Source organism: Bombina bombina, chromosome 6, assembly GCF_027579735.1.
Source record: "Bombina bombina isolate aBomBom1 chromosome 6, aBomBom1.pri, whole genome shotgun sequence".
Taxonomy (NCBI): Eukaryota; Metazoa; Chordata; class Amphibia; order Anura; family Bombinatoridae; genus Bombina; species Bombina bombina.
Window position 1 is genome coordinate 641,499,268 of NC_069504.1, and position 26,858 is coordinate 641,526,125.

The 26,858-nt window shown below is 39.8% G+C and overlaps 1 protein-coding gene across 1 annotated transcript in view; it reads left to right on the forward strand.

Moving 5' to 3' along the window:
* The window catches only part of LOC128663366 (ammonium transporter Rh type C-like), a 243,097-nt gene that overhangs the window by 187,340 nt on the left and 28,899 nt on the right, over positions 1-26,858 (forward strand). The window contains exon 4 of the mRNA XM_053717668.1: positions 23,826-23,973. Coding sequence (XP_053573643.1) covers positions 23,826-23,973 — 148 coding nt within the window. The remainder of the gene's footprint in view (positions 1-23,825; positions 23,974-26,858) is intronic.

Sequence of the window (26,858 nt, forward strand, 5' to 3'; positions counted from 1 at the left end):
GTGTTTAGACTCGGGGTACATGTTAGAGTGTTAGGTGCAGACGTAGGAAGTGTTTCCCCATAGGAAACAATGGGGCTGCGTTAGGAGCTGAACGCGGCTTTTTTGCAGGTGTTAGGTTTTTTTTCAGCTCAAACAGTCCCATTGTTTCCTATGGGAGAATCGTGCACGAGCACGTTTTTGAGGCTGGCCGCGTCCGTAAGCAACTCTGGTATCGAGAGTTGCATTTGCGGTACAAATGCTCTACGCTCCTTTTTTGGAGCCTAACGCAGCATTTGTTTGAACTCTCAATACCAGAGTTAAATTTATGGTGCGGCCAGAAAAAAGCCTGCGGAGCGTTAACAGCCCTTTTACTGCCAAACTCCAAATCTAGGCCTTATATGGCTTTGGCATTGCTTTTTGGTAATTAGAAGGCCGCTAAATGAAGCTGTGCACCACACGTGTATTATGCCCAGCAGTGAAGGGGTTAATTAGGGAGCTTGTAGGGAGTTTGTAGGGTTAATTTTAGCTTTAGTGTAGTTTAGAAGACAACCCAAAGTATTGATCTAGGCCCATTTTGTTATATTTCATGCCATCATTTCACCGCCAAATGCTATCAAATAAAAAAAAATCGCTAACTTTTTCACAATTGTAGGTTTCTCACATTTATGCCCAGCAATGAAGGGGTTAATTAGGGAGCTTGTAGGGATAATTTTAGCCAACCTCCCACCCGACACATCCCACCCCCTGATCCCTCCCAAACAGCTCTCTTCCCTCCCCAACCCCACAATTGTCCCCGCCATCTTAAGTACTGGCAGAAAGTCTGCCGGTACTAAAATAAAAAGCATTTTGTTTTATTTATTTTTATATTGTTTCTGCAGTGTTGAATCCCCCCTTAGCCCCCAACCACCCTGATCCCCCAATACAGCTTTCTAACCCTCCCCCCTGTCAGGGTATCTGTGAATGTCAGTAGATAATACCTATGATAATACCTTTGTATAGATAAGAATGGTGGGCCACTTCAAAGTAAATATTAACATATGGAATCCTCAGATCTATGTGTCCATATATGGGATTTCCTGATCCTTCCTCTATGTAATTATCAGGTAATGACCTCATGTGGAGATATACAGACGTAGAGGCCTATTTATCAAATGTCTGTCGGACCTGATCCGACAGTGCGGATCAGGTCTGACAGACATCGCTGAATGCGGAGAGCAATACGCTCTCCGTATTCAGCATTGCACCAGCAGCTCTTGTGAGCTGCTGGTGCAACGCCGCCCCCTGCAGACTTGCGGCCAATCGGCCGCCAGCAGGGGGTGTCAATCAACCCGATCATACTTGATCGGGTTGAATTGTGGCGATCTCTGTCCGCCTGCTCATAGCAGGCGGACAGGGTTATGGAGCCGCTGCTTCATAACTGCTGTTTCTGGTAAGTCTAAAGACTCGCCAGAAACATGGGCCCTCAAGCTCCATTCGGAGCTTGATAAATGGGCCTCATACTGTCCATAAGGACCTCTTTGAACCTAACTAAAACCCAGGAAGATAGTAATTAAAACTTACTTGGTAATCAAGGTTAGATCAGAAAGCCTCTGACAGATAATAAAATACACATCTCCACAGACAAATAAAAATTTAGATCTTAATAGTGGAAACACATGTGTTCTTTGAAAGCACAAGAAACTGGAGGACTTGAAATTTAAACAAATTATCTATATAACTTTCAAATATTAATATGTGCCTCAGACTGTCCAAATAAATTGTATAAATGTATAATTGTGGATATGAGAAGAAATGCCTCACAGTAACATATTAGATAAGTATTTGATAAATGAATGAGTAGCTATGTAGTAAAATGTTTAAACAACTTGTTTCAAAATGGATAACATATTCTTATATTTTGCAGGCATCTAATAAGTACATATATAATTGGTGCTATGAATAATATCATATGTTTTTATACACTCAGCAAGAGATATACAGATATGCAATATTTATATTGATATGGGATAAAAGTCCAATATAATTATAATTATGTGAAATTACATCTGATTGCTGATCTCAAGGTATATATATGTGATATGAAGATGATAACTGAGATATTAATTAGATCCATGCTAAAAGTATTAAAATCCTTTTAAATACCCATATATTTTAAATATATAAGAATTACTTTGTAATGTGGTACTAAAGATATACTCATGTTTAATATGAAAATACTCAGAATAAATTATATTAAACGGACCATATATGGAACATATAATTATTAAAACTAGGAGATTAAAAGTATATAAAAATAGGCATTTGATAAAAAATATATATAAGAACTGTATTTACTGTTAGCAGTATTGAAAATGAAACTGTTTTGTCTTTGTCTGCTGCCCCAATGGCCTAAATCTGTATTACAACCAAAAGGCATTTGGCTGTTAAAAATGGCATCTCAGACAAAAACTCCCTGCACACAGAGAAAAAGGATTTTGGCTGAAATTTGTTTTCTTGGTGACTGTTTGCAGTCCTGCTTGTTGCCATTTTTCTTATAGAGAGACCAGTGTGCGAACACAGTTTTCTGTAAGACAAATATGTTGGGACACTCTTTGTGGATAAGAGACTATCAAGAATAATTCTCTTACAAATGTGCATAATTCCCCACAAACATATGATGATAGACATATTTGGATATTAACTGAATTCTCAAACTTCAGACTTATTATTGTAAGTAAATCTCTCTGGCGTAGTTATTTGCAGATATATATATATATATATATATATATATACAATATATATATATATATATATATATATATATATATATTAGAATTTGCCTTATTGTAGCTAAATAAGAGGTTATTTCAGGTCATACATACTTTATTATTTATATTATTAAAAAACTGGGATGAATATCCCTAGAAACCTTAAACAACCCACAACCATTACTTAAACTAAAGTTTAAAATAAATTTTGGCAGCCAAACACTCCTCTGTTTCCTGGCCGAGAGCTGGAAACATCGGCGTCAGGTGGCTAGAGTGAATGGTCGACCTGGTATCAAAAGTGCGGAACAAACGCGTTTCGGCTATAATTTAGCCTTTCTCAATGTTACACTTTCTGTGAAAAAATGAATAAGCCGAGGCTTCGGGGTGCAGGACTTAAATATCCGTAAAACTGTTGCTCTCTACCAATCAGTCACACTAGTTATCAAGCCATATACCATAGGGCAATGACCAACCTCCCTAATGCCTAGTTACAGGTACAAGGTGGGCAATATATGTTTTATCAGTTCAAAAATCAAGTTTGAATGCTCACAAATATTCAGATATACACCCAATAATTGTTAAACTCATTCATGCCATTGGGTATAACCGAATTCAGATTGAAAATCCATGTGGATTGTAACCGATTAATTATCCAAGTGCATTATTTTTACTGTCCTCTGCTATATATAGTAGAAATATACATAACATGAATGAAGAAGTATATTTTATATACTGGGTATACGACCATGACCATTTAAATGAGAGTATACTTTTAAGTTTAGTGCAAACCACAACTTATGTGGAAGTTACTGGCTAAATAGATAACATACTAACTAATAAGTGATCATGTTGATAGCCAAACATCTTTTATAGTTATTAAGCAAGGTGTACACAGTGCGCTATGAATGACTTCACCCATAATCCATATAGCGTATGTAACTGTCTCACAATTGTGTGAAAAACTTACTTAGCAAACTAGTCACCATATGATTATCGTACAGTAGACCACAAGTTTATCTTGCATATGCATATTATAATTCTGAGTACTGTGTAAAGTTATAATATGTAGTAAGATATTAGTAAGATATTTTGTTTACCATAAGTAAGTAACGCATCCATCACTTCAATATGTTTATTATTACTATACAGGAGATTAGCTACCCCAGCGATTACAGTAATTATGTGATGACATATGTTATACCAGTAGATGAAATATTCTAATGTTTCCCGTATTAATGCTCACAATATATTTTTCCATCTCTAATTTGAAGTGCAGACAGATCGTAACTATGCTCGATATCACTCAATATTTATCCACTCACAACACTTCTAACTGTAGGCGTGAGCCAAACTATAAGCTGATTGGCTGTTATGGGGGCGGAGGTCCCCGGAAGTGTGACTGATTGGTAGAGAGCAACAGTTTTACGGATATTTAAGTCCTGCACCCCGAAGCCTCGGCTTATTCATTTTTTCACAGAAAGTGTAACATTGAGAAAGGCTAAATTATAGCCGAAACGCGTTTGTTCTGCACTTTTGATACCAGGTCGACCATTCACTCTAGCCACCTGACGCCGATGTTTCCAGCTCTCGGCCAGGAAACAGAGGAGTGTTTGACGGCCAAAATTTATTTTAAACTTTAGTTTAAGTAATGGTTGTGGGTTGTTTAAGGTTTCTAGGGATATTCATCCCAGTTTTTTAATAATATAAATAATAAAGTATGTATGATTTTATTATTAATCTTTTTTGAGTGAGAGTGAGTGCTACATTAACCCCTTAGCTGCCTATTCCTCGTAATCCCTATAGTTAATTCATAAGGGGTAGCACCGGAATTTATTCTATATTCCAGTCTCACCTATTTCACGGTGTAGTGCCAGTTTTTCTTTAGTCCTAATACTGTTATTTCAGGTCAGACATATTGGCATATACATTGGCTGTTTGCAATAATAATATATACAACCTCTGGTATTTTATTGTGGTATTTTAATCTGATTCATTGTGAGTAAGGTTAATTTTAAAGGTATATTTTTTTTAATGAACTGTGGTATAGAATATTATAACGGAATAAACGTGTATAATTGATTCACAAGCTAGTCTCTACTTAATATATTTCAAAGTGTTTATAAATTTTAACTAATCTAAAGAATTTAGGAATAAGTATTAATTTCAATTGTTTCATATATACATTTTAATAGGGAATTATTTTAAAGAATAATAATAAATAAATTGTATTATAATCCTGCTATATACTAACACCCCTCTACCTACTCGCCGCTATCTTGGGTACTGGCGGCTGTTTACCAGTATGCAAAAGAGTGATAAACCCTTTGCGGTAGATTTAAACAGCTCTATAAAGTGTGGTTTCCCAAAACCCACACTGAAACATATTAAGTATACACAATTAGAGTGCGCTAAAACAGCTCTACCTATAAAGCAAATAGCACTATATAGAATATAAATAGGAGTGTGATATAAATAGTGTTATATTTCAAATAATACAAAATATAAAATATAAACAAATTTAGTAAATCTATAATTAAATTTTATTATTTATTACACAAATTGAACAATTATATATAAGGTGCACCTTATTTCATATATATTACAATCAAATATTTAAAATTGCTAAAAAATCTCAAAGTCCAAAGATATCTCCCCAATACTTCTTACTCAGTATTTGATAAATTGGCTTTGTTGCAAAGATTTATACTGGCTTTGTTGCAAAGATTTATACTGAGAAGTTTGTGTATCAAAATTGGTTGTCAACAAAAGTGTCCTCTGATACAATATATCGTTTAGACTGTTAGATAACTTTGCAGTAGAAACAATGCCATAAGAAATGAACTATTATTAAAAGGTGTCAGTTTCTTATTTTTGGGGTACCCCTTAATTGAAGACACTTACTATTTTGTTCAAAGTCAATTGTTAGGTTGCGGTGTATCCTCTATTTGCATAAATATGTAAAAGCGTTTTTTTGTTTTTTGGATCCTGAGTTGGAAGTTTTAACAGCACTCACCAGAATCCGAAAAGGCTTGAGATAGTGTTACCTTTCCCCGGATCAGCTTTTTCCTTGGGGCATTTGTCTGGCGTTTCAGGGTCGACCGTTACTTGAGTCTTGGCGTGTATATCCTCACGTGACCTTTTTGCCGCACCAATAGCCTTACCAGGTTGCCGGTGTAAGTGGTTTCAAAAAACTTCCATATATTTCCATATATTTCTTTTTCGCAATGATACAAATGCTACCAGGAGCACAAGTAATTTGTTAGAATGCAGTACACAGGAGTAAGCAGGAGAAAGTTCCATTACCGAAACTGCCAGTACCCAGTTTGCCCCAAAAAATGTATTTTTTTTAATTTGTATATTCAAAATAAAAGTATTTTCTGTAGTGTAACTACCCCCCCTCAATACCCTACCCACCCTCCCCCCAGATCCCTTGGCCAACATTTATATTCCCCCCTCCCTCCCTCTCCCTTCATATCCATTATTGATTTTTAGATGTAAATGTGGTGTGCGCAAGCCGCCCACGTTCACCCCGCCGCAGTCCTGAGTAAACACGCACATATCGGTGTGCACAGGAAACGGATACAACCATTGATGTGCTGCCCCCCCCCCCACCTACCTACTGCTGCTCCCACCCACCAATAATCGGCACCATCAATGGCTGATGAACGGAGAGCCACAGAGTGGCCCTCTCTGCATCGGTGGTTTAAAAAGGGTATTGCAGTGATGCGTCAATATCATGATTGCTTCCAGCGCTTCAAACCCCAGAGGACGTGCCAGGCATGTCCTTGGTCATTAAGGGTAGTTTTTTGTAGGACGTACCTGGCACGTCCTCGGTCGTTAAGGGGTTACAGTCCTTTGCAGCCTTTTTTCCCTAACAACTAAGACCTCATATGTTTGAATACTTAAAACTTTTGTGTGCAATATTTTTATTTAATAATTTTTATTAGATGGTTTTATTATGTGTGTAACTTTACTTTGTAATGTATTTTAGATGTGTTTTGTGCAACTTTTATGTCTCACGAAACAAGTTAACCAAAGCTCTGAAGTCGTGGCAATCATTCTAGCATAAATTGTGATTGTGCTCATGGGATTGCGTTTACTTTCAAATCGTAATACCATCGCAAATAAACCTGTGTGCAATTGATCGCGAAAACCACAAATGTTTGCATTCCACTCATAATCTGGACCATTATCATTTCAAATTATTTGGAATGCATTTGAATTTGAAAACCCATTAAAATCAACGTAATGTAGTACAGAAGGGATATCTGATTGACTGGAATGAATTCCACAGTGTGTCTATTAACTGTGTGTAGTATCATATAATCTATAGCACTGTAGTTTTAGCTTCTGGAAAATCCTTAGCTTTAAAAAGAAAAGGATAAAAGCATTAAACTGATGATAATAATAATAATAATAATTCTATTGCAGCAACTAAAAACATTTCTTAAAGGGACATTAAACCCCAAATTGATTCAGACAGGGCATACAATTTAAAACAACATAATTTTACTTCTATTATCAAATTTGTTTTATTATTTTAGTATCCTTTGCTGAAGGAGCAGCAATGCAGTACAAGTTGAACACATTCAGTGGAATAATGACAAGAGGCATATATGTGCAGCCACCAATCATCAGCTAGTTTCCAGTGATAAACCTGAGCCTACATAGATATACATTTTTTAACAAAGGAAACCAACACCTAGATTTAGAGTTCTGCGTTAGCCGTCCAAACCAGCGTTAGGGGGTCCTAATGCTGGTTTTGGCCGCCCGCTGGTATTTAGAGTCTTGTAGGTAATGGTCTAGCGCTCAAAACTTCAGCCGCAGAAAAAAGACAGGCGTTAAGAGCTTTATGGGCTAACGCCGGTTTATAAAGCTCCTAACTACTGTGCTCTAAAGTACACTAACACCCATAAACTACCTATGTACCCCTAAACCGAGGTCCCCCCACATCGCCGCCACTCTAATAATTTTTTTTAACCCCTAATCTGCCGACCGCACCCCCCGCAACCTACATTATCCCTATGTACCCCTAATCTGTTGCCCCTAACATCGCCGACCCCTATATTATATTTATTAACCCCTAATCTGCCCTCCCCAATGTCGCCGCTACCTACCTACACTTATTAACCCCTAATCTGCCGACCGTACCTCGCCGGCACTATTATAAATGTATTAACCCCTAAAGCTAAGTCTAACCCTAGTTAAATATAATTTTTATCTAACGAAATATTAAATAAATTAATCCTATTTAAAGCTAAATACTTACCTGTAAAATAAACCCTAATATAGCTACAATATAATGAATAATTATATTGTAGCTATTTTAGGATTTATATTTATTTTGCAGGCAACTTTGTATTTATTTTAACTAGGTACAATAGCTATTAAATAGTTAATAACTATTTAATAGCTGCCTAGGTCAAATAATTACAAAATTACCTGTAAAATAAATCCTAACCTAAGTAACAATTAAACCTAACACTACACTATCAATAATAGAATGCAAGCTCAATCTGATTGGCTGAGTAGGTGTAATTAGTTTAAAATTCTTGTAATCTTTTTTTATTTTTTGTAATTTAGTGTTTGTTTTTTTGTAATTTAGTTTAGTTGATTTAATTGTAGATAATTTTAGATAGTTTAGTTAATTAATGTATTGATAGTGTAGTTAGGTTTAATTGTAACTTAGGTTAGGATTTATTTTACAGGTAATTTTGTAATTATTTTAACTAGGTAGCTATTAAATAGTTATTAACTATTTAATAGCTATTGTACCTAGTTAAAATAAAAACAAAGTTGCCTGTAAAATAAATATAAATCCTAAAATAGCTACAATATAATTATTATTTATATTGTAGCTATATTAGGGTTTATTTTACAGGTAAGTATTTAGCTTTAAATAGGATTCATTTATTTAATAAGAGTTAATTTATTTAGTTAGATAAAAAACATAATTTATGCTTACCTGATAAATTTATTTCTCTTGTGGTGTATCCAGTCCACGGATCATCCATTACTTGTGGGATATTCTCCTTCCCAACAGGAAGTTGCAAGAGGATCACCCACAGCAGAGCTGCTATATAGCTCCTCCCCTAACTGCCATATCCAGTCATTTGACCGAAACTAGCCGAAAAAGGAGAAACCATAGGGTGCAGTGGTGACTGTAGTTTAAAATTTAGACCTGCCTTAAAAGGACAGGGCGGGCCATGGACTGGATACACCACAAGAGAAATAAATTTATCAGGTAAGCATAAATTATGTTTTCTCTTGTTAGGTGTATCCAGTCCACGGATCATCCATTACTTGTGGGATACCAATACCAAAGCTAAAGTACACGGATGAAGGGAGGGACAAGGCAGGTACTTAAACGGAAGGGACCACTGCCTGTAGAACCTTTCTCCCAAAAATAGCCTCCGAAGAAGCAAAAGTATCAAATTTGTAAAATTTTGAAAAGGTATGAAGCGAAGACCAAGTCGCCGCTTTGCAAATCTGTTCAACAGAAGCCTCATTTTTAAAGGCCCAGGTGGAAGCCACAGCTCTAGTAGAATGAGCTGTAATCCTTTCAGGGGGCTGCTGTCCAGCAGTCTCATAGGCTAAGCGTATTACGCTCCGAAGCCAAAAAGAAAGAGAGGTTGCCGAAGCCTTTTGACCTCTCCTCTGTCCAGAGTAAACAACAAATAGGGAAGATGTTTGACAAAAATCTTTAGTCGCTTGTAAATAAAACTTTAAAGCATGGACTACGTCCAAATTATGTAAAAGACGTTCCTTCTTTGAAGAAGGATTAGGACACAATGATGGAACAACAATCTCTTGATTGATATTCTTGTTGGAAACTACCTTAGGTAAAAACCCAGGTTTTGTACGCAGAACTACTTTATCTGTATGGAAAATCAGATAAGGAGAATCACATTGAAAAGCTGATAACTCAGAGACTCTACGAGCCGAGGAAATAGCCATCAAAAACAGAACTTTCCAAGATAAAAGTTTGATATCAATGGAATGAAGGGGTTCAAACGGAACTCCTTGAAGAACCTTAAGAACCAAGTTTAAGCTCCATGGAGGAGCAACCGGTTTAAACACAGGTTTAATTCTAACCAAAGCCTGACAAAATGCCTGGACGCCTGGAACCTCTGCCAGACGCTTGTGCAAAAGGATAGACAGAGCAGAAATCTGTCCCTTTAAAGAACTAGCTGATAATACTTTATCCAAACCCTCTTGGAGAAAGGACAATATCCTAGGAATCCTAACCTTACTCCATGAGTAATTCTTGGATTCACACCAATGAAGATATTTGTGCCATATCTTATGGTATATTTTCCTGGTTACAGGCTTTCGTGCCTGTATTAAGGTATCAATGACTGACTCGGAGAAGCCACGCCTTGATAAAATCAAGCGTTCAATCTCCAGGCAGTCAGTCTCAGAGAAATTAGATTTGGATGATTGAAAGGACCTTGTAGTAGAAGGTCTTGTCTCAGAGGTAGAGGCCAAGGTGGAAAGGATGACATGTCCACCAGGTCTGCATACCAGGTCCTGCGTGGCCACGCAGGCGCGATCAAGATCACCGATGCTCTCTCCTGTTTGATTTTGGCAATCAGTTGAGGGAGCAGAAGAAACGGTGGAAACACATAAGCCAGGATGAAGAACCACGGTGCTGCTAGAGCATCTATCAGCGTCACTTCTGGGTATATGATGATATGATCTCCAACGCCCAGGGATCCTGAACATCTATTGCCCACGCCTGGGTGAAGAGAGAAAGTCTGCCCCCTATTAGATCCGTTGCCGGATAGGGGGCCGTTCCTTCATGCTGTCTTAGAGGCAGCAGCAGGCTTTCTGGCCTGCTTGCCTTTGCTCCAGGCCTGGTTAGATTTCCAGGCCGGCTTGGATTGCGCAAAAGTTCCCTCTTGTTTTGTAGCAGAGGAAGTTGATGCCGCACCTGCCTTGAAGTTTCGAAAGGCACGAAAATTAGACTGTTTGGCCCTTGATTTGGCCCTGTCCTGAGGAAGGGTATGACCCTTGCCTCCAGTAATGTCAGCAATAATTTCCTTCAAACCAGGCCCGAATAGGGTCTGCCCCTTGAAGGGAATGTTAAGTAATTTAGATTTTACGCCCCTGGATGGCGAATCCAGAATTCTTAGCCGTTAGTTTAGTCAAATGAACAATGGCATCAGAAACAAAAGAATTAGCTAGCTTAAGTGTTCTAAGCTTGTCAAGTATTTCAGTCAATGGAGTAGCTGTCTGAAAGGCCTCTTCCAAAGACTCAAACCAGAACGCCGCAGCAGCAGTGACAGGAGCAATGCATGCAAGGGGCTGCAGGATAAAACCTTGTTGAATAAACATTTTCTTAAGGTAACCTTCTAATTTTTTATCCATTGGATCTGAAAAAGCACAACTATCCTCGACAGGGATAGTGGTACGCTTTGCTAAAGTAGAAACTGCTCCCTCCACCTTAGGGACCGTCTGCCATAAGTCCCGTGTGGTGGCATCTATTGTAAACATTTTTCTAAAAATAGGAGGGGGGGGGGAACGGCACACCGGGTCTGTCCCACTCCTTAGTAATAATTTCTGTAAACCTTTTAGGTATTAGTAAAACGTCAGTACACACCGGCACCGCGTAGTATTTATCCAGTCTACACAATTTCTCTGGCACTGCAATTGTGTCACAGTCATTCAGAACAGCTAAAACCTCTCCAAGCAACACCCGGAGGTTCTCAAGCTTAAATTTAAAAGTAGACATATCTGAATCAGGTTTCCCCGAGTCAGAGACGTCACCCACAGACTGAAGCTCTTCCTCAGCTTCTGCATATTGTGATGCAGTATCAGACATGGGCCTTAAAACATCTGCACGCTCGGTATTACGTCTAACCCCAGAGCTATCGCGCTTTCCTCTGAATTCAGGCAGTCTGGCTAATACCGCTGACAGGGTATTATCCATGATTGCCGCCATGTCCTGCAAAGTAATCGCTATGGCCGTCTTTGATGTACTTGGCGCCATTTTAGCGTGAGTCCCTTGAGCGGGAGTCAAAGGGTCCGACACGTGGGGAGAGTTAGTCGGCATAACTTCCCCCTCGTCAGAATCCTCTGGTGATAATTCTTTTAAAGATAACAGCTGATCTTTATTGTTTAAAATGAAATCAATACATTTAGTACACATTCTCCTATGGGGTTCCACCATGGCTTTTAAACATAATGAACAAGGAGTTTCCTCTATGTCAGACATGCTTATACAGACTAGCAATGAGACTAGCAAGCTTGGAAAACACTTTAAATCAAGTTAACAAGCAATATAAAAAAACGTTACTGTGCCTTTAAGAGAAACAAATTTTGCCAAAATTTTAAATAACAGTGAAAAAAGGCAGTTAAACTAACAAAATTTTTACAGTGTATGTAACAAGTTAGCAGAGCATTGCACAGCTCCTACTTTTGAAGCCTTTTGAGCCCTTCAGAGATGTCCTATAGCATGCAGAGGACTGCTGAGGGAAGCTAAATGTCACAGTTTGTAATTTTAACTGCACCAACTGTAACTTTTATACTATAACAGTGGAAAGCCTCAGGAAACTGTTTCTAGGCAAAAATAAAGCCAGCTATGTGGAAAAAACTAGGCCCCAATAAGTTTTATCACCAAAGCATATATAAAAATGATTAAACATGCCAGCAAACGTTTTATGTTGCACATTAATCAGAGTATATACCTCTGATAGCAAGCCTGATACTAGTCGCTATTAAATCACTGTATTTAGGCTTAACTTACATTAATCCGGTATCAGCAGCATTTTCTAGCAAATTCCATCCCTAGAAAAAACTTAACTGCACATACCTTATTGCAGGATACCCTGCACGCCATTCTCTCTCTGAAGTTACCTCACTCCTCAGACATATGTGAGAATAGCAGTGGATCTTAGTTACTTCTGCTAAGATCATAGAAAAACGCAGGCAGATTCTTCTTCTAAATGCTGCCTGAGATAAAATAGTACAACTCCGGTACCATTTAAAAACAATAAACTTTTGATTGAAGAAAAAACTAACTATATTTTACCACTTTCCTCTTACTACCTCCAGCTATGTTGAGAGCTTGCAAGAGAATGACTGGATATGGCAGTTAGGGGAGGAGCTATATAGCAGCTCTGCTGTGGGTGATCCTCTTGCAACTTCCTGTTGGGAAGGAGAATATCCCACAAGTAATGGATGATCCGTGGACTGGATACACCTAACAAGAGAAATTATATTTAACTTAGGGGGGTGTTAGTGTTAGGGTTAGACTTATCTTTAGGGGTTAATACATTTATTAGAGTAGTGGCGAGGTCCAGTCGGCAGATTAGGGGTTAATAAGTGTAGGTAAGGTAGCAGCGACGTTGGGGGGGGGACAGATTAGGGGTTAATAAATATAATATAGGGGTCGGCGATGTTAGGGGCAGCAGATTAGGGGTACATAGGGATAATGTAGGTTGCGGCAGTGTACGGAGCGGCAGATTAGGGGTTAATAATAAAATGCAGGGGTCAGCGATAGCGGGGGCGGCAGATTAGGGGTTAATAAGTGTAAGGTTAGGGGTGTTTAGACTCAGGGTACATGTTAGGGTGTTAGGTGCAGACTTAGGAAGTGTTTCCTCATAGGAAACAATGGGGCTGCGTTAGGAGCTGAACGCTGCTTTTTTGCAGGTGTTAGGTTTTTTTTCAGCTCAAACTGCCCCATTGTTTCCTATGGGGAAATCGTGCATGAGCACGTTTTTGAAGCTGGTCGCGTCCGTAAGCAACGCTGGTATTGAGGGTTGAAGTGGCAGTAAATATGCCTGTACGCTCCCTTTTTGGAGCCTAACGCAGCCCTTCAGAGAACTCTAAATACCAGCGTTGTTTAAAAAGTGCAGGGGAAAAAAGACACGCGTAGCTAACGCACCCCTTCTAACGCAAAACTCTAAATTTAGGCGCAAGAGAACAAAGCAAATTAAATAATAGAAGTAAATTGGAAAGCTGTTTTAAAATTGCACACTCTGACTGAATCATAAATTAAAAGTAAAATGTTGTAATAAAACATTACATAAAGTTTTATATATATATATACTAGTCCTAAAGCCTGTGTACACGGGCCATTTTTTGCAGTACAACGGTCCCACCCCTTGCTCTCTCCCCCCTCTCTTTTGCTCTCTATTTCCCCACTCTCTTTTGCTCTCTCTCTCTTCCCTCTCTTTTGCTCTCTCCCTCCTCTTTGCCTCTCTCTCCCCCTATTTTGCTCTCCCCCCCTTCTTTTGCTCTCTTTCCCCCTCTTTTGCTCTCTCTCCCCCTTCTTTTGCTCTCTCTCCCCCCTCTTTTGCTCTCTCTCCCCCTCTCTTTTGCACTCTCCCCCTCTCTGTTGCTCTCTCCACCCCTCTTGTGCTCTCTCTCCCCCCTCTTTTGCTCTCTCCCCTTGTTTTGCTCTCTCCTGCCTCTCTTTTGCTTTCTCTCCCCCTCTCTTGTGTTCTCTACCCCCCTCTCTTTTGCTCTCTCTCTTCCTCTTTTGCCCTCTCTCCACCTCTTTTGCTCTCCCTCTCCCCTCTTTTGCTCTCTCTCCTCTCCCCCCTCTTTTGCTCTCTCTCCCTCTTTTGCTCTCTCTCCCCCCCTTTTTTGCTCTCTCTTTTGCTCTCTCTCCCCCGTCTTTTGCTCTCTCTCCCCCTCTTTTGCTCTCTCCCATCTCTTTTGCTCTCTCTCCCCCCTCTTTTGCTCTCTCTTCCCTCTCTTTTGCTCTCTCTCCCAAATCTTTTGCTCTCTCTCCCCCTCTTTTGCTCTCTCTCCCCTCTCTTTTGCTCTTTCTCCCCCTCTTTTGCTCTCTCTCCCCCCTCTTCTGCTCTCCCCCCTCTTTTGCTCTCGTCCCCTCTTTTGCTCTCCCCCCCCTCTTTTGTTCTCTCTCCCCCTCTTTTCTCTCTCTCACTCCCATCTTTTGCTCTCTCTCCCCCTCTATCCCCCCTCGTTTGCTCTCTCTCCCCCTCAATCTCCCCTCTTTTACTCTGTCTACCCTCTCTTTTGCTCTCTCTCCCCTCTCGTTTGCTCTCTCTCCCCCCTCTTCTGCTTTCTCTCCCACCTCTTGCTCTCTCCCCCCTGTTTTTCTCTCTCCTGCCTCTCTTTTGCTCTCTCTCCTTTCTCTTTTGCTCTCTCTCTCCCTCTTTTGCCCTCTCTCTCCCTCTTTTGTCATCTCTCCCCCTCTTTTGCTCTCTCTCTCCCTCTTTTGCCCTCTCTCCCTCTCTTTTGCTCTCTCTCCTCTCCCCCCTCTTTTGTTCTCTCTCTCCCTCTTTTGCCCTCTCTCCCTCTCTTTTGCTCTCTCTCCCCCCCCCTCTTTTGCTCTCTCTCTCCCTCTTTTGCCCTCTCTCCCCCTCTTTTGCTCTCTCTCCTCATCCCCTTTTTTGCGCTCCCCCTCTCTTTTGCTCTCTATCCTCCCTCTCTTTTCCTCTTTCTCCTTTCTTTTTGTCACTATCTCTCGGCCACTCCCACTCCCACCTGGCCACAACCCCATCATGGGCGCTTTCGCTGACCACGCCCCCTTCACACACACCCGGTCACGCCTCTTGCCACGCCCGCTGGTCATACCCCCTCGCGGCTCTCCCGACTGGCCACGGCCCCCACAAAGGAGCTCATCCTCTCTGCTGCTCAAGGCCAGGTATGTTTGTCCTCGTGCAGTCTCTATTGCGCATGACTGCATCTGACAAACATACCTGTCCTTTTATTATATAGGATGTAGTAGAACAGATATGTGAAGGGAATTACTATTTTTTTTTTTTGTAAAGGAAATTAGCATTATTTTGGCTTCCATCAAGAAAGATAAGAAAAGAAAAACTAACTGTGGCCTAGATTGATGTTTTTCAACTCCATTCCTCAAGGCACAAAAACAAACCAGAATTTCATTATATCTGGAATAGAGCACTGGGGAGAAATTAACTAATCAGTTACTAGCCTGCTATCACCTAACAGCTGATTATTTCACCTGTGCTCTAGTTCAGATAACATGAAAATGAGGCCCCATTGGTGCAACTTGTGGACTGGAGTTGAAAAACACAAATTCTAAGCCATCACAATCAGTAGTTAGGCCCTATTGTCTTCACTTTTCAGATGACTGCAGACTATGGGCTCCATTTATTAAGCAGTGGATGCTGCTTCGGAGCCCCATTGTTTAAGGCTCAGCCCCTGCTGAGCAGGGAGTGGCATTGCACAAGCATTTCAATAGAAATGCTTGTTCAATGTTACATGCCAATAGCGTATGCTTTCGGCATTTAGCAAGGTCGAGCAGACATGATTCGCTACAGCAAATCATGTCTGCTCGACTATTAATAAATCTACCGAATACACACAAACAGTGTACAGCTCCACAGTATCACAGGTGCAGGTGGTGAGAGGGACTGTCAACCTCTATAATATGTAGAAAAGTAGAAAAATCCACAGCACCTTAATGTATTTTCAATGCTTTATTGGAACATCTTTATCCCATGCAGGTACAAAGTAGGAAGGCAGCTGCTGCCTTCCTACTTTGTACCTGCATGGGATAAAGATGTTCCAATAAAGCATTGAAAATACATTAAGGTGCTGTGGATTTTTCTACTTTTCTCATTAATAAATCTACCCCTATTTAACACACATTTCATCAGATAACGATTAATGTAGGAGTTCCTGATTTTGCTCATTTTGCAAGAAAACAATAATTTCCTTGCTGTTTATTTTCCTTACACAATTTTTTATTATTATTTACTTTGACATATTTGTTTGTACTATTTCATACCCCTTTAAGGTAAATCAAACAGTTCTTAAAAATGGAGAAAGCAGTCATATTATACATAGGTACACAGGTAAGCCTATGTCCACACTTTTGTCTTTTTTTAACTTTTGTATTCCCCCTGTATATGCAATTTCACATCTTTATAGATATTGATTCAATGTTCAATGTAAAGCTATATATTTCCCCTGTCTGTTCTCCTACATGATAAAGGAAGGAACTCTTCCGAAAGCTTGTCAACTTATAAATGTAGAGTTAGCCCAATAAAAAAGTATCATTGCTCAATGCAATACTCTTGTTATTTTGATATCTATCTATCTATCTATCTATCTATCTATCTATATATATATATATATATATATATATATATATATATTGCATACGAAGAGAGAAGCGCTCTACCAGGAACGAACATCAGCTCAACAGCTAGTTCTATGGCGATTTACCACCCAGGAGCAGCCTCTTTTAGACCAGTGTGCTTTTCATAGAGGAAAACTTTCCTGAAGCATATCAGTCTGATCCCGCCAAGTAAGGTCAGTCTAGCCCCGAAACACCAGGCAATTCTCCTCTGAACAAGGTACATGACAACCCCAGACGATCGTTTCGGCATCCTATGGGCCTCGTCAGTGAGGTGCAGCCACATTCCTCTAAGCACACTGGGCAAGGAGTCCACGTCTGTTTTCCCCCATCCCCCCATAGGGAGACTTTCCCAGGGTCACATTAATTTGCATACGAAGAGAGAAGTGCTCTACCAGGAACGAACAACAGCTAATCAGCTAGTTCTATGGTGATTTACCACCCAGGAGCAGCCTCTTTTAGACCAGTGTGCTTTTCATAGAGGAAAACTTTCCTGAAGCATATCAGTCTGATCCCGCCATGTAAGGTCGGTCCAGCCCTGAAATACCAGGCAATTCTCCTCTGAACAAGGTACATGACAACCCCAGACGATCGTTTCGGCCTCCTATGGGCCTTGTCAGTGAGGTGCAGCAACATTCCTCTAAGCACACTGGGCAAGGAGTCCACTTCTGGTTTCCCCCATCACCCATAGGGAGACTTCCCCAGGGTCATATTAATTTGCATACCAAGAGAGAAGCACTCTACCAGGAATGAACAACAGCTCATCAGCTAGTTCTATGGTGATTTACCAACCAGAAGCAGCCTCTTTTAGACCAGTGTGCTTTTAAAAGAGGAAAACTTTCCTGTAGTATATCAGTCTGATCCCGCCATGTAAGGTCAGTCCAGCCCTGAAATACCAGGCAATTCTCCTCTGAACAAGGAACATGACAACCCCAGACAATCGTTTCGGCATCCTATGGGCCTCGTCAGTGAGGTGCAGCCACATTCCTCTAAGCACACTGGGCAAGGAGTCCACGTCTGTTTTCCCCCATCCCCCATAGGGAGACTTCCCCAGGGTCATATTAATTTGCATACGAAGAGAGAAGTGCTCTACCAGGAACGAACAACAGCTAATCAGCTAGTTCTATGGTGATTTACCACCCAGGAGCAGCCTCTTTTAGAACAGTGTGCTTTTCATAGAGGAAAACTTTCCTCAAGCATATCAGTCTGACCCCGCCAAGTAAGGTCATTCTAGCCCCAAAACACCAGGCAATTCTCCTCTGAACAAGGTACATGACAACCCAAGACGATCATTTCGGCCTCCTATGGGCCTTGTAAGTGAGGTGCAGCCACATTCCTCTAAGCACACTGGGCAAGGAGTCCACTTCTGTTTTCCCCCATCACCCCATAGGGAGACTTCCCCAGGGTCATATTAATTTGCATACGAAGAGAGAAGTGCTCTACCAGGAACAAACAACAGCTAATCAGCTAGTTCTATGGTGATTTACCAACCAGAAGAAGCCTCTTTTAGACCAGTGTGCTTTTCATAGAGGATAACTTTTCTGAAGCATATCAGTCTGATCCCGCCAAGTAAGATCAGTCTAGCCCCGAAACACCAGGCAATTCTCCTCTGAACAAGGTACATGACAACCCCAGACGATCGTTTCGGCCACCTATGGGCCTCGTCAGTGAGGTGCAGCCACATTCCTCTAAGCACACTGGGCAAGCAGTCCACTTCTGTTTTCCCCCATCACCCCATAGGGAGACTTCCCCAGGGTCATATTAATTTGCATAGGAAGAGAGAAGCGCTCTACCAGGAATGAACAACAGCTAATCAGCTAGTTCTATGGTGATTTACCACCCAGGAGCAGCTTTTTTTTAGACCAGTGTGCTTTTCACAGAGGAAAACTTTCCTGTAGTATATCAGACTGATCCCACCAAGTAAGGTCAGTCCAGCCCTGAAATACCAGGCAATTCTCCTCTGAACAAGGAACATGACAACCCCAGACAATCGTTTCGGCCTCCTATGGGCCTCGTCAGTGAGGTGCAGCCACATTCCTCTAAGCACACTGGGCAAGGAGTCCACGTCTGTTTTCCCCCATCCCCCCATAGGGAGACTTCCCCAGGGTCATATTAATTTGCATACGAAGAGAGAAGCACTCAACCAGGAGCGAACAACAGCTAATCAGCTAGTTCTATGGTGATTTACCACCCAGGAGCAGCTTCTTTTAGACCAGTGTGCTTTTCACAGAGGAAAACTTTCCTGAAGTATATCAGTCTGATACCGCCAAGTAAGGTCAGTCCAGCCACGAAATACCAGGCAATTCTTCTCTGAACAAGGAACATGACAACCCCAGGCGATCATTTCGGCCTCCTATTAGCCTCGTCAATGAGGTGCAGCTACATTCCTCTAAGCACACTGGGCAAGGGGTCCACGTCTGGTTTCCCCCATCACCCATAGGGAGACTTCCCCTGGGTCATATTAATTTGCATACTAAGAGAGAAGCGCTCTACCAGGAATGAACAACCAGCTAGTTCTATGGCGATTTACTCCCAGGATCAGCCTCTTTTAGACCAGTGTGCTTTTTTACAGAAGAATTTATATATATATATATATATATATATATATATATATATATATATATATATATATATATAAAAGCAGCCAATTGGCCAGTCTCTTCTCTGAAACTAGTTCATTTTTATCATATAATCCAAAGTATATCTTTCTGGGTCCTGTTTGTACTGTTTCCACAAAAATAAACTTTATAAGCAGTGTTAATTTCTTTACATAGAAGTGCATCATTAACTTGGAAGTGAAAAAAATAAATCACACTGAGGAGGACCAAGTTTAAATCTGCATTTCACACATTTAGTATTGCAAAATACCTTTTCATCTCCATTTTTTAACTTGGTGAAGTTTAGATACCAATGGCACTGTATATTAATACTCTGCATATAATTGTTTTTATTGATAGTAGTGTTCATTATATTTATAAGTTACTCACTGTACTATATAATAATATAGATGAGAGTATCAGCTTGTTTACTATACTCATACTGAGCCTATGGTGATGAGCTGAAAAAGTCATTGCTTTTGCAAATTTTTCCTTTTGTTAATTAATTGTTTAATAACTTAAATGATGACATAAGCATCCATGGGCTAAAAATGTTAACGGATTTTCAGTCACTAAAATCCTGAAAATTTAAAGTAAATTAGTTCAGTACAAACACATCTGTTAAAATGCTGTTATTTCCTTTTATATATAAAAAGTAAGAGGATACATTCCTTTAATATACTTTGTGATTTGTAATAACTAACGGTTAGATTATGAGTTTTGTGGTATGAGTGAAAAAGCAGCGTTAAGGCTCTTTTTCACTACCGCTGGTATTACGAGTCTTGCAGGTTTAGGGACACCGCACACTTTTTTGGCCGTAACGCAACTTAATTACCGCAGCTTTCAAAAAGTCCTTTTTCAATGGGACTTCCATAGCGCTAGTATTACGAGTCTGCCTGGGAGGCCAAAAAGTGAGCGGTACACCCTATACCACCAAGATCGATACCGTAAACTGAAAGTCAGTAGTTACGAGTTTTACGCTACAAAGCCGTAACATAAAACTCATAACTAAAGTGCTAAAAAGTACACTAAGACCCATAAACTACCTATTAACCCCTAAACCGAGGCCCTCCCGCATCGCAAACACTAAAATAAATTTATTAACCCCTAATCTGCCGCTCCAGACATCGCCACCACTATAATAAACATATTAACCCCTAAACCACCGCACTCCCGCATCACAAAAACACTTGTTAAATATTATTAACCCCTAATCTGCCGCCCCTAACATCGCCGCCACTTACCTACATTTATTAATCCCTAATGTTCCACCCCCAACGTCGCCGCCACTATACTAAAGTTATTAACCCCTAAACCTAACCCTAACACCCACTAACTTTAATGTAATTAAAATAAATCTAAATAAAACCTACTATTAATAACTAAATAATTCCTATTTAAAACTAAATACCCATAAAATAAACCCTAAGCTAGCTACAATATAACTAATAGTTACATTGTAGCTACCTTAGGTTTTATTTTTATTTTACAGCTAAGTTTGTATTTATTTTAACTAGGTAGAATAGTTACTAAATAGTTATTAACCAACTACCTAGCTAAAATAAATACAAATTTACCTGTAAAATAAAACCTAACCTGTCTTACACTAACACCTAACCTTACACTAAAATTAAATAAATTACATAAATTAAATAAATTATCTAAATTTTAAAAAAAAACACTAAATCACACAAAATAAAAAAAGAAATTATCAGATATTTAAACTAATTACACCTAATCTTTAGCCCTATCAAAATAAAAAATAAAAAAACCCTAGCCAAAAGTAAACTACCAATAGCCCTTAAAAGGGCCTTTTGCGGGGCTTTGCCCCAAAGAAATCAGCTCTTTTACCTGTAAAAAAATACAAACAACCTCCCAACAGTAAAACCCACCACCCACACAACCAACCCCCCAAATAAAATCCTAACTAAAAAAAACTAAGCTCCCCATTGCCCTGACAAGGGCATTTGGATGGTAATTGCCCTTAAAAGGGCATTTAGCTCTTTTTACGCACAAAAGCCCTAATCTAAAAATAAAACCCACCCATTAAACCGTTAAAAAACCTAACACTAACCCCTGAAGATCCACTTACAGTTTTTGAAGACCCAACATCCATCCTCAACGAAGCCGGCAGAAGTCCTCAACGAAGTAGCAGAAGTCTTCATCCAACCGGGCAGAAGTCTTCATCCAGACGGCATCTTCTATCTTCTTCCATCAGGCACGGAGTGGGTCCATCTTCAAGACATCCGGCGCAGAGCATCCTCTTCAATCGACGTCTTCTTCCGAATGAGGTTTCCCTTTAAATGACGTCATCGAAGATGGCATTACTTAGATTCCGATTGGCTGATAGATTTCTATCAGTCAATCGGAATTAAGGTAGAAAAAATCCTATTGGCTGTTGCATTCAGCCAATAGGATGTAGCTTCATTCCTATTGGCTGATTCAACCTTAATTCCGATTGGCTGATAGAAATCTATCAGCCAATCGGAATCTAAGGGACGCCATCTTGGATGACATCATTTAAAGGTAAACCTCATTCGGAAGAAGACGTCGATTGAAGAGGATGCTCCGTGCCAGATATCTTGAATTTGGACCCGTTCCGCGCCAGATGGATGAAGATAGAAGATGCCGTCTGGAGGAAGACTTCTGCCCGGTTAGATGAAAATTTCTGCCCGGTTGGATGAAGACTTCTGCCTGGTTGGATGAAGACTTCTGCCGCTTCATTGAGGACTTCTGCCGGCTTCATTGAGGATGGATGTCGGGTCTTAAAAAAAATGTAAGTGGATCTTCGGAGGTTAGTGTTAGGTTTTTTTAAGGGTTTATTGGGTGTGTTTTATTTTTAGATTAGGGCTTTTGGGCAGAAAAAGAGCTAAATGCCCTTTTAAGGGCAATGCCCATCCAAATGCCCTTTCAGGGCAATGGAGAGCTTAGGTTTTTTTAGTTAGGATTTTATTTGGGGGGTTGGTTGTGTGGGTGGTGGGTTTTACTGTTAGGGGGGTTGTTTGTATATTTTTTTTACAGGTAAAAGTGCTGATTTCTTTGGGACAATGCCCCGCAAAAGGCCCTTTTAAGGGTTATTGGTAGTTTAGTTTAGGCTACGTTTTTTTTATGTTGGGGGTCTTTTTTTATTTTGATAGGGCTATTAGATTATGTGTAATTAGTTTAAATATCTGATCATTTCTTTTTTTATTTTGTGTAATTTAGTGTTTTTGTTTTGTTATTTAGTTCATTGTATTTAATTTAGGTAATGTATTTAATTGTAGTGTAAGGTTAGGTGTTAGTGTAACTCAGGTTAGGTTTTATTTTACAGGTAGGTTTGTATTTATTTTAGCTACAAACTTACCTGTGAAATAAAAATAAAACCTAAGCTAGATACAATGTAACTATTAGTTATATTGTAGCTAGCTTAGGGTTTATTTTATAGGTAAGTATTTAGTTTTAAATATGAATTATTTAGTTATTAATAGTATGATTTATTTAGATTTATTTTAATTACATTAAAGTTAGTGGGTGTCAAGATTAGGGATAGACTTAGGGTTAGGTTTAGGGGTTAATAACTTTAGTATAGTGGCGGCGACGTTGGAGGCGGCAGATTAGGGGTTAATAAGTGTAGGTAGGTTGCGACGACATTGGGGACAGGAGATTAGGGGTTAATAACATTATGTAGGTGTCGGCGATGTTGGGGGCAGCAGATTAGGGGTTAATAAGTATAATGTAGGTGTGGGCGATTTCGGAGGTGGCAGATTAGAGGTTAATAAGTATAATGTAGGTGTCGGCGATGTTGGGGGCGGCAGATTAGGGGTTAATCAGTGTAAGATTAGGGGTTTTTAGACTCGGGGTTCATGTTAGGGTGTTAAGTGTAAACATAAATTTTCTTTCCCCATAGGAATCAATGGGGCTGCGTTACGGAGCTTTACGCTCCTTTATTGCAGGTGTTAGACTTTTTATCAGCCGACTCTTCCCATTGATGTCTATGGGGAAATCGTGCACGAGCACGTAAAACCAGCTCACCGCAGCTTTCAGCAGCACTGGTATTGGAGTGCGGTATGGAGCTCAATTTTGCTCTACGCTCACTTTCTGCCTGCTAACGCCGGGTTTTTATAAACTTGTAATACCAGCTTTGTAGGTAAGTCAGCGGTGACAATAACTTGCAAGTTATTACCGAGCAGCTCTTACCGCAAAACTCGTAATCTAGCCGTCAGAAATTAAGTTTTATGTGGCTTTTACAATGAAATTTATATGAGAAAAACAGAAGCTATAAATGATAGATTCCCCACCCAAAATATTTTTAGTTAGGTGAACAAATTATACAAAGGTTTTAAAGGCTTTGAAAAACAGAATATTTTACACATGATTTCATGCTGAGGCTAGTGAGTCTATGTTGTATGTAGACTGGAAAATGTTTTTTTCCCTTTCCAGGTTATTGATGCTGGTGGCTCCATGACTATTCACACATTTGGGGCATATTTTGGGCTGACGGTTGCATGGATACTAAGGCGCCCTGACTTACATAAAAGGAACAATAAGGAAGGATCAGTGTATCATTCTGACCTGTTCTCCATGATTGGTAAGTGTCATATTCCTAGGTACATCCTGTTCCAGGTACACAAAGAAAAAAACGTTTTTATTTGACTTTTAAATACAAAGCAATGACAGGCAATAAGGCAGTACAATCTACAGGGAGTGCAGAATTATTAGGCAAGTTGTATTTTTGAGGATTAATTTTATTATTGAACAGCAACCATGTTCTCAATGAACCCAAAAAAACTCATTAATATCAAAGCTGAATAGTTTTGGAAGTAGTTTTTAGTGTGTTTTTAGTTATAGCTATTTTAGGGGGATATCTGTGTGTGCAGGTGACTATTACTGTGCATAATTATTAGGCAACTTAACAAAAAACAAATATATACCCATTTCAATTATTTATTTTTACCAGTGAAACCAATATAACATCTCAACATTCACAAATATACATTTCTGACATTCAAAAACAAAACAAAAACAAATCAGTGACCAATATAGCCACCTTTCTTTGCAAGGACACTCAAAAGCCTGCCATCCATGGATTCTGTCAGTGTTTTGATCTGTTCACCATCAACATTGCGTGCAGCAGCAACCACAGCCTCCCAGACACTGCTCAGAGAGGTGTACTGTTTTCCCTCCTTGTAAATCTCACATTTGATGATGGACCACAGGTTCTCAATGGGGTTCAGATCAGGTGAACAAGGAGGCCATGTCATTAGATTTTCTTCTTTTATACCCTTTCTTGCCAGCCACGCTGTGGAGTACTTGGACGCGTGTGATGGAGCATTGTCCTGCATGAAAATCATGTTTTTCTTGAAGGATGCAGACTTCTTCCTGTACCACTGCTTGAAGAAGGTGTCTTCCAGAAACTGGCAGTAGGACTGGGAGTTGAGCTTGACTCCATCCTCAACCCGAAAAGGCCCCACAAGCTCAGCTTTGATGATACCAGCCCAAACCAGTACTCCACCTCCACCTTGCTGGCGTCTGAGTCGGACTGGAGCTCTCTGCCCTTTACCAATCCAGCCACGGGCCCATCCATCTGGCCCATCAAGACTCACTCTCATTTCATCAGTCCATAAAACCTTAGAAAAATCAGTCTTGAGATATTTCTTGGCCCAGTCTTGACGTTTCAGCTTGTGTATCTTGTTCAGTGGTGGTCGTCTTTCAGCCTTTCTTACCTTGGCCATGTCTCTGAGTATTGCACACCTTGTGCTTTTGGGCACTCCAGTGATGTTGCAGCTCTGAAATATGGCCAAACTGGTGGCAAGTGGCATCTTGGCAGCTGCATGCTTGACTTTTCTCAGTTCATGGGCAGTTATTTTGCGCCTTGGTTTTTCCACACGCTTCTTGCGACCCTGTTGACTATTTTGAATGAAACGCTTGATTGTTCGATGATCACGCTTCAGAAGCTTTGCAATTTTAAGAGTGCTGCATCCCTCTGAAAGATATCTCACTATTTTTGACTTTTCTGAGCCTGTCAAGTCCTTCTTTTGACCCATTTTGCCAAAGGAAAGGAAGTTGCCTAATAATTATGCACACCTGATATAGGGTGTTGATGTCATTAGACCACACCCCTTCTCATTACAGAGATGCACATCACCTAATATGCTTAATTGGTAGTAGGCTTTCGAGCCTATACAGCTTGGAGTAAGACAACATGCATAAAGAGGATGATGTGGTCAAAATACTCATTTGCCTAATAATTCTGCACTCCCTGTATACAATAGTTATTACATTCTTTTCATTTATTTCTAAAGAATTTGCGGTAGAAATTTTTACGAAATTAGACTTTTTCTAACTATTAGAGAAATTGATGTTCTGGTTCCTACATTTTCTCTTTATAAATGATTAAATGTATCTAATACCAACCAATTAAGCTTCTTCAAAGAATCTAAAAGTTGGTTGGTTATTTGTTGAAATAGTATATTAGTTACTGTACATGCTGTTAATGGATATAATTATCTGGATGTATTTAAGATTTACAGTAGATCGAAGAATGATTGTTCATATATTCTGTGATAATCTGTTCTGGTTCTGGTATTTGAATCATGAGAGAATTTTATTCTTTTTTTGGCAAGGGTATGTGATTGTTTGAAAGGCAGAATGGACCCCTGAAACTGGCATAAATACATAGTTTAAATTACCGCATAAGCGCCACAACAGATAGCAGCTCCTGGGCAGGACACAACTGGTGAGCCAAAAAGGAGTGGATTCCCAATTGTCAAACAAAATGTGTAGTATTGTTTGACTAAAGCTATGTGTACTTATGCCTAAGGAGTCTTACACTGTTATCAATGGTCAATTGTGGAAAAAAGTAACATGGTCTAGGGAATTAGAGCATTTTATTTTTCTATTAGAATGTTGTTGTTTTTTTTCTTTCTATTATATTTAAAGTAATGGCAAAATATATTTAAGATTGTGAACACTATTTCATTTTCTTTTTTTTAGTACAATTTTAGCTTAGGGAACCTTCCGGTTAGCACCCAAGCAACAGCCAGGACCTAAGTTTTGTAGCACATGCCATAGACGTCTATTAGGTGGATCCAAACTTTAGTTGTTAGAGTGCCCAAGAATTTTGCTTGAGTGCTAAAATTCACTTTCCATTTGTAATATGAAAATTAAAATAAGAGCCGTCTAGCAATGTTAGCACACCATAGCACTAACATTTTTATGTTCCACTTGTAATCTTGGCCACTGTGTCTTAAAGACCATGAGGCCTATTTACTAAATATCTGTCGGCCCTGATCCGACAGTGCAGATCAGGTCCGACAGACATCGCTGAATGCGGAGAGCAATACACTCTCCTTATTCAGCATTGCACCAGCAGCTCTTGTGAGCTGCTAGTGCAACGCCGCCCCTTGCAGACTTGCGGCCAACCGGCTGCCAGCAGGGAGGTATCAATCAACCCAATCGTACTCGATCGTGTTG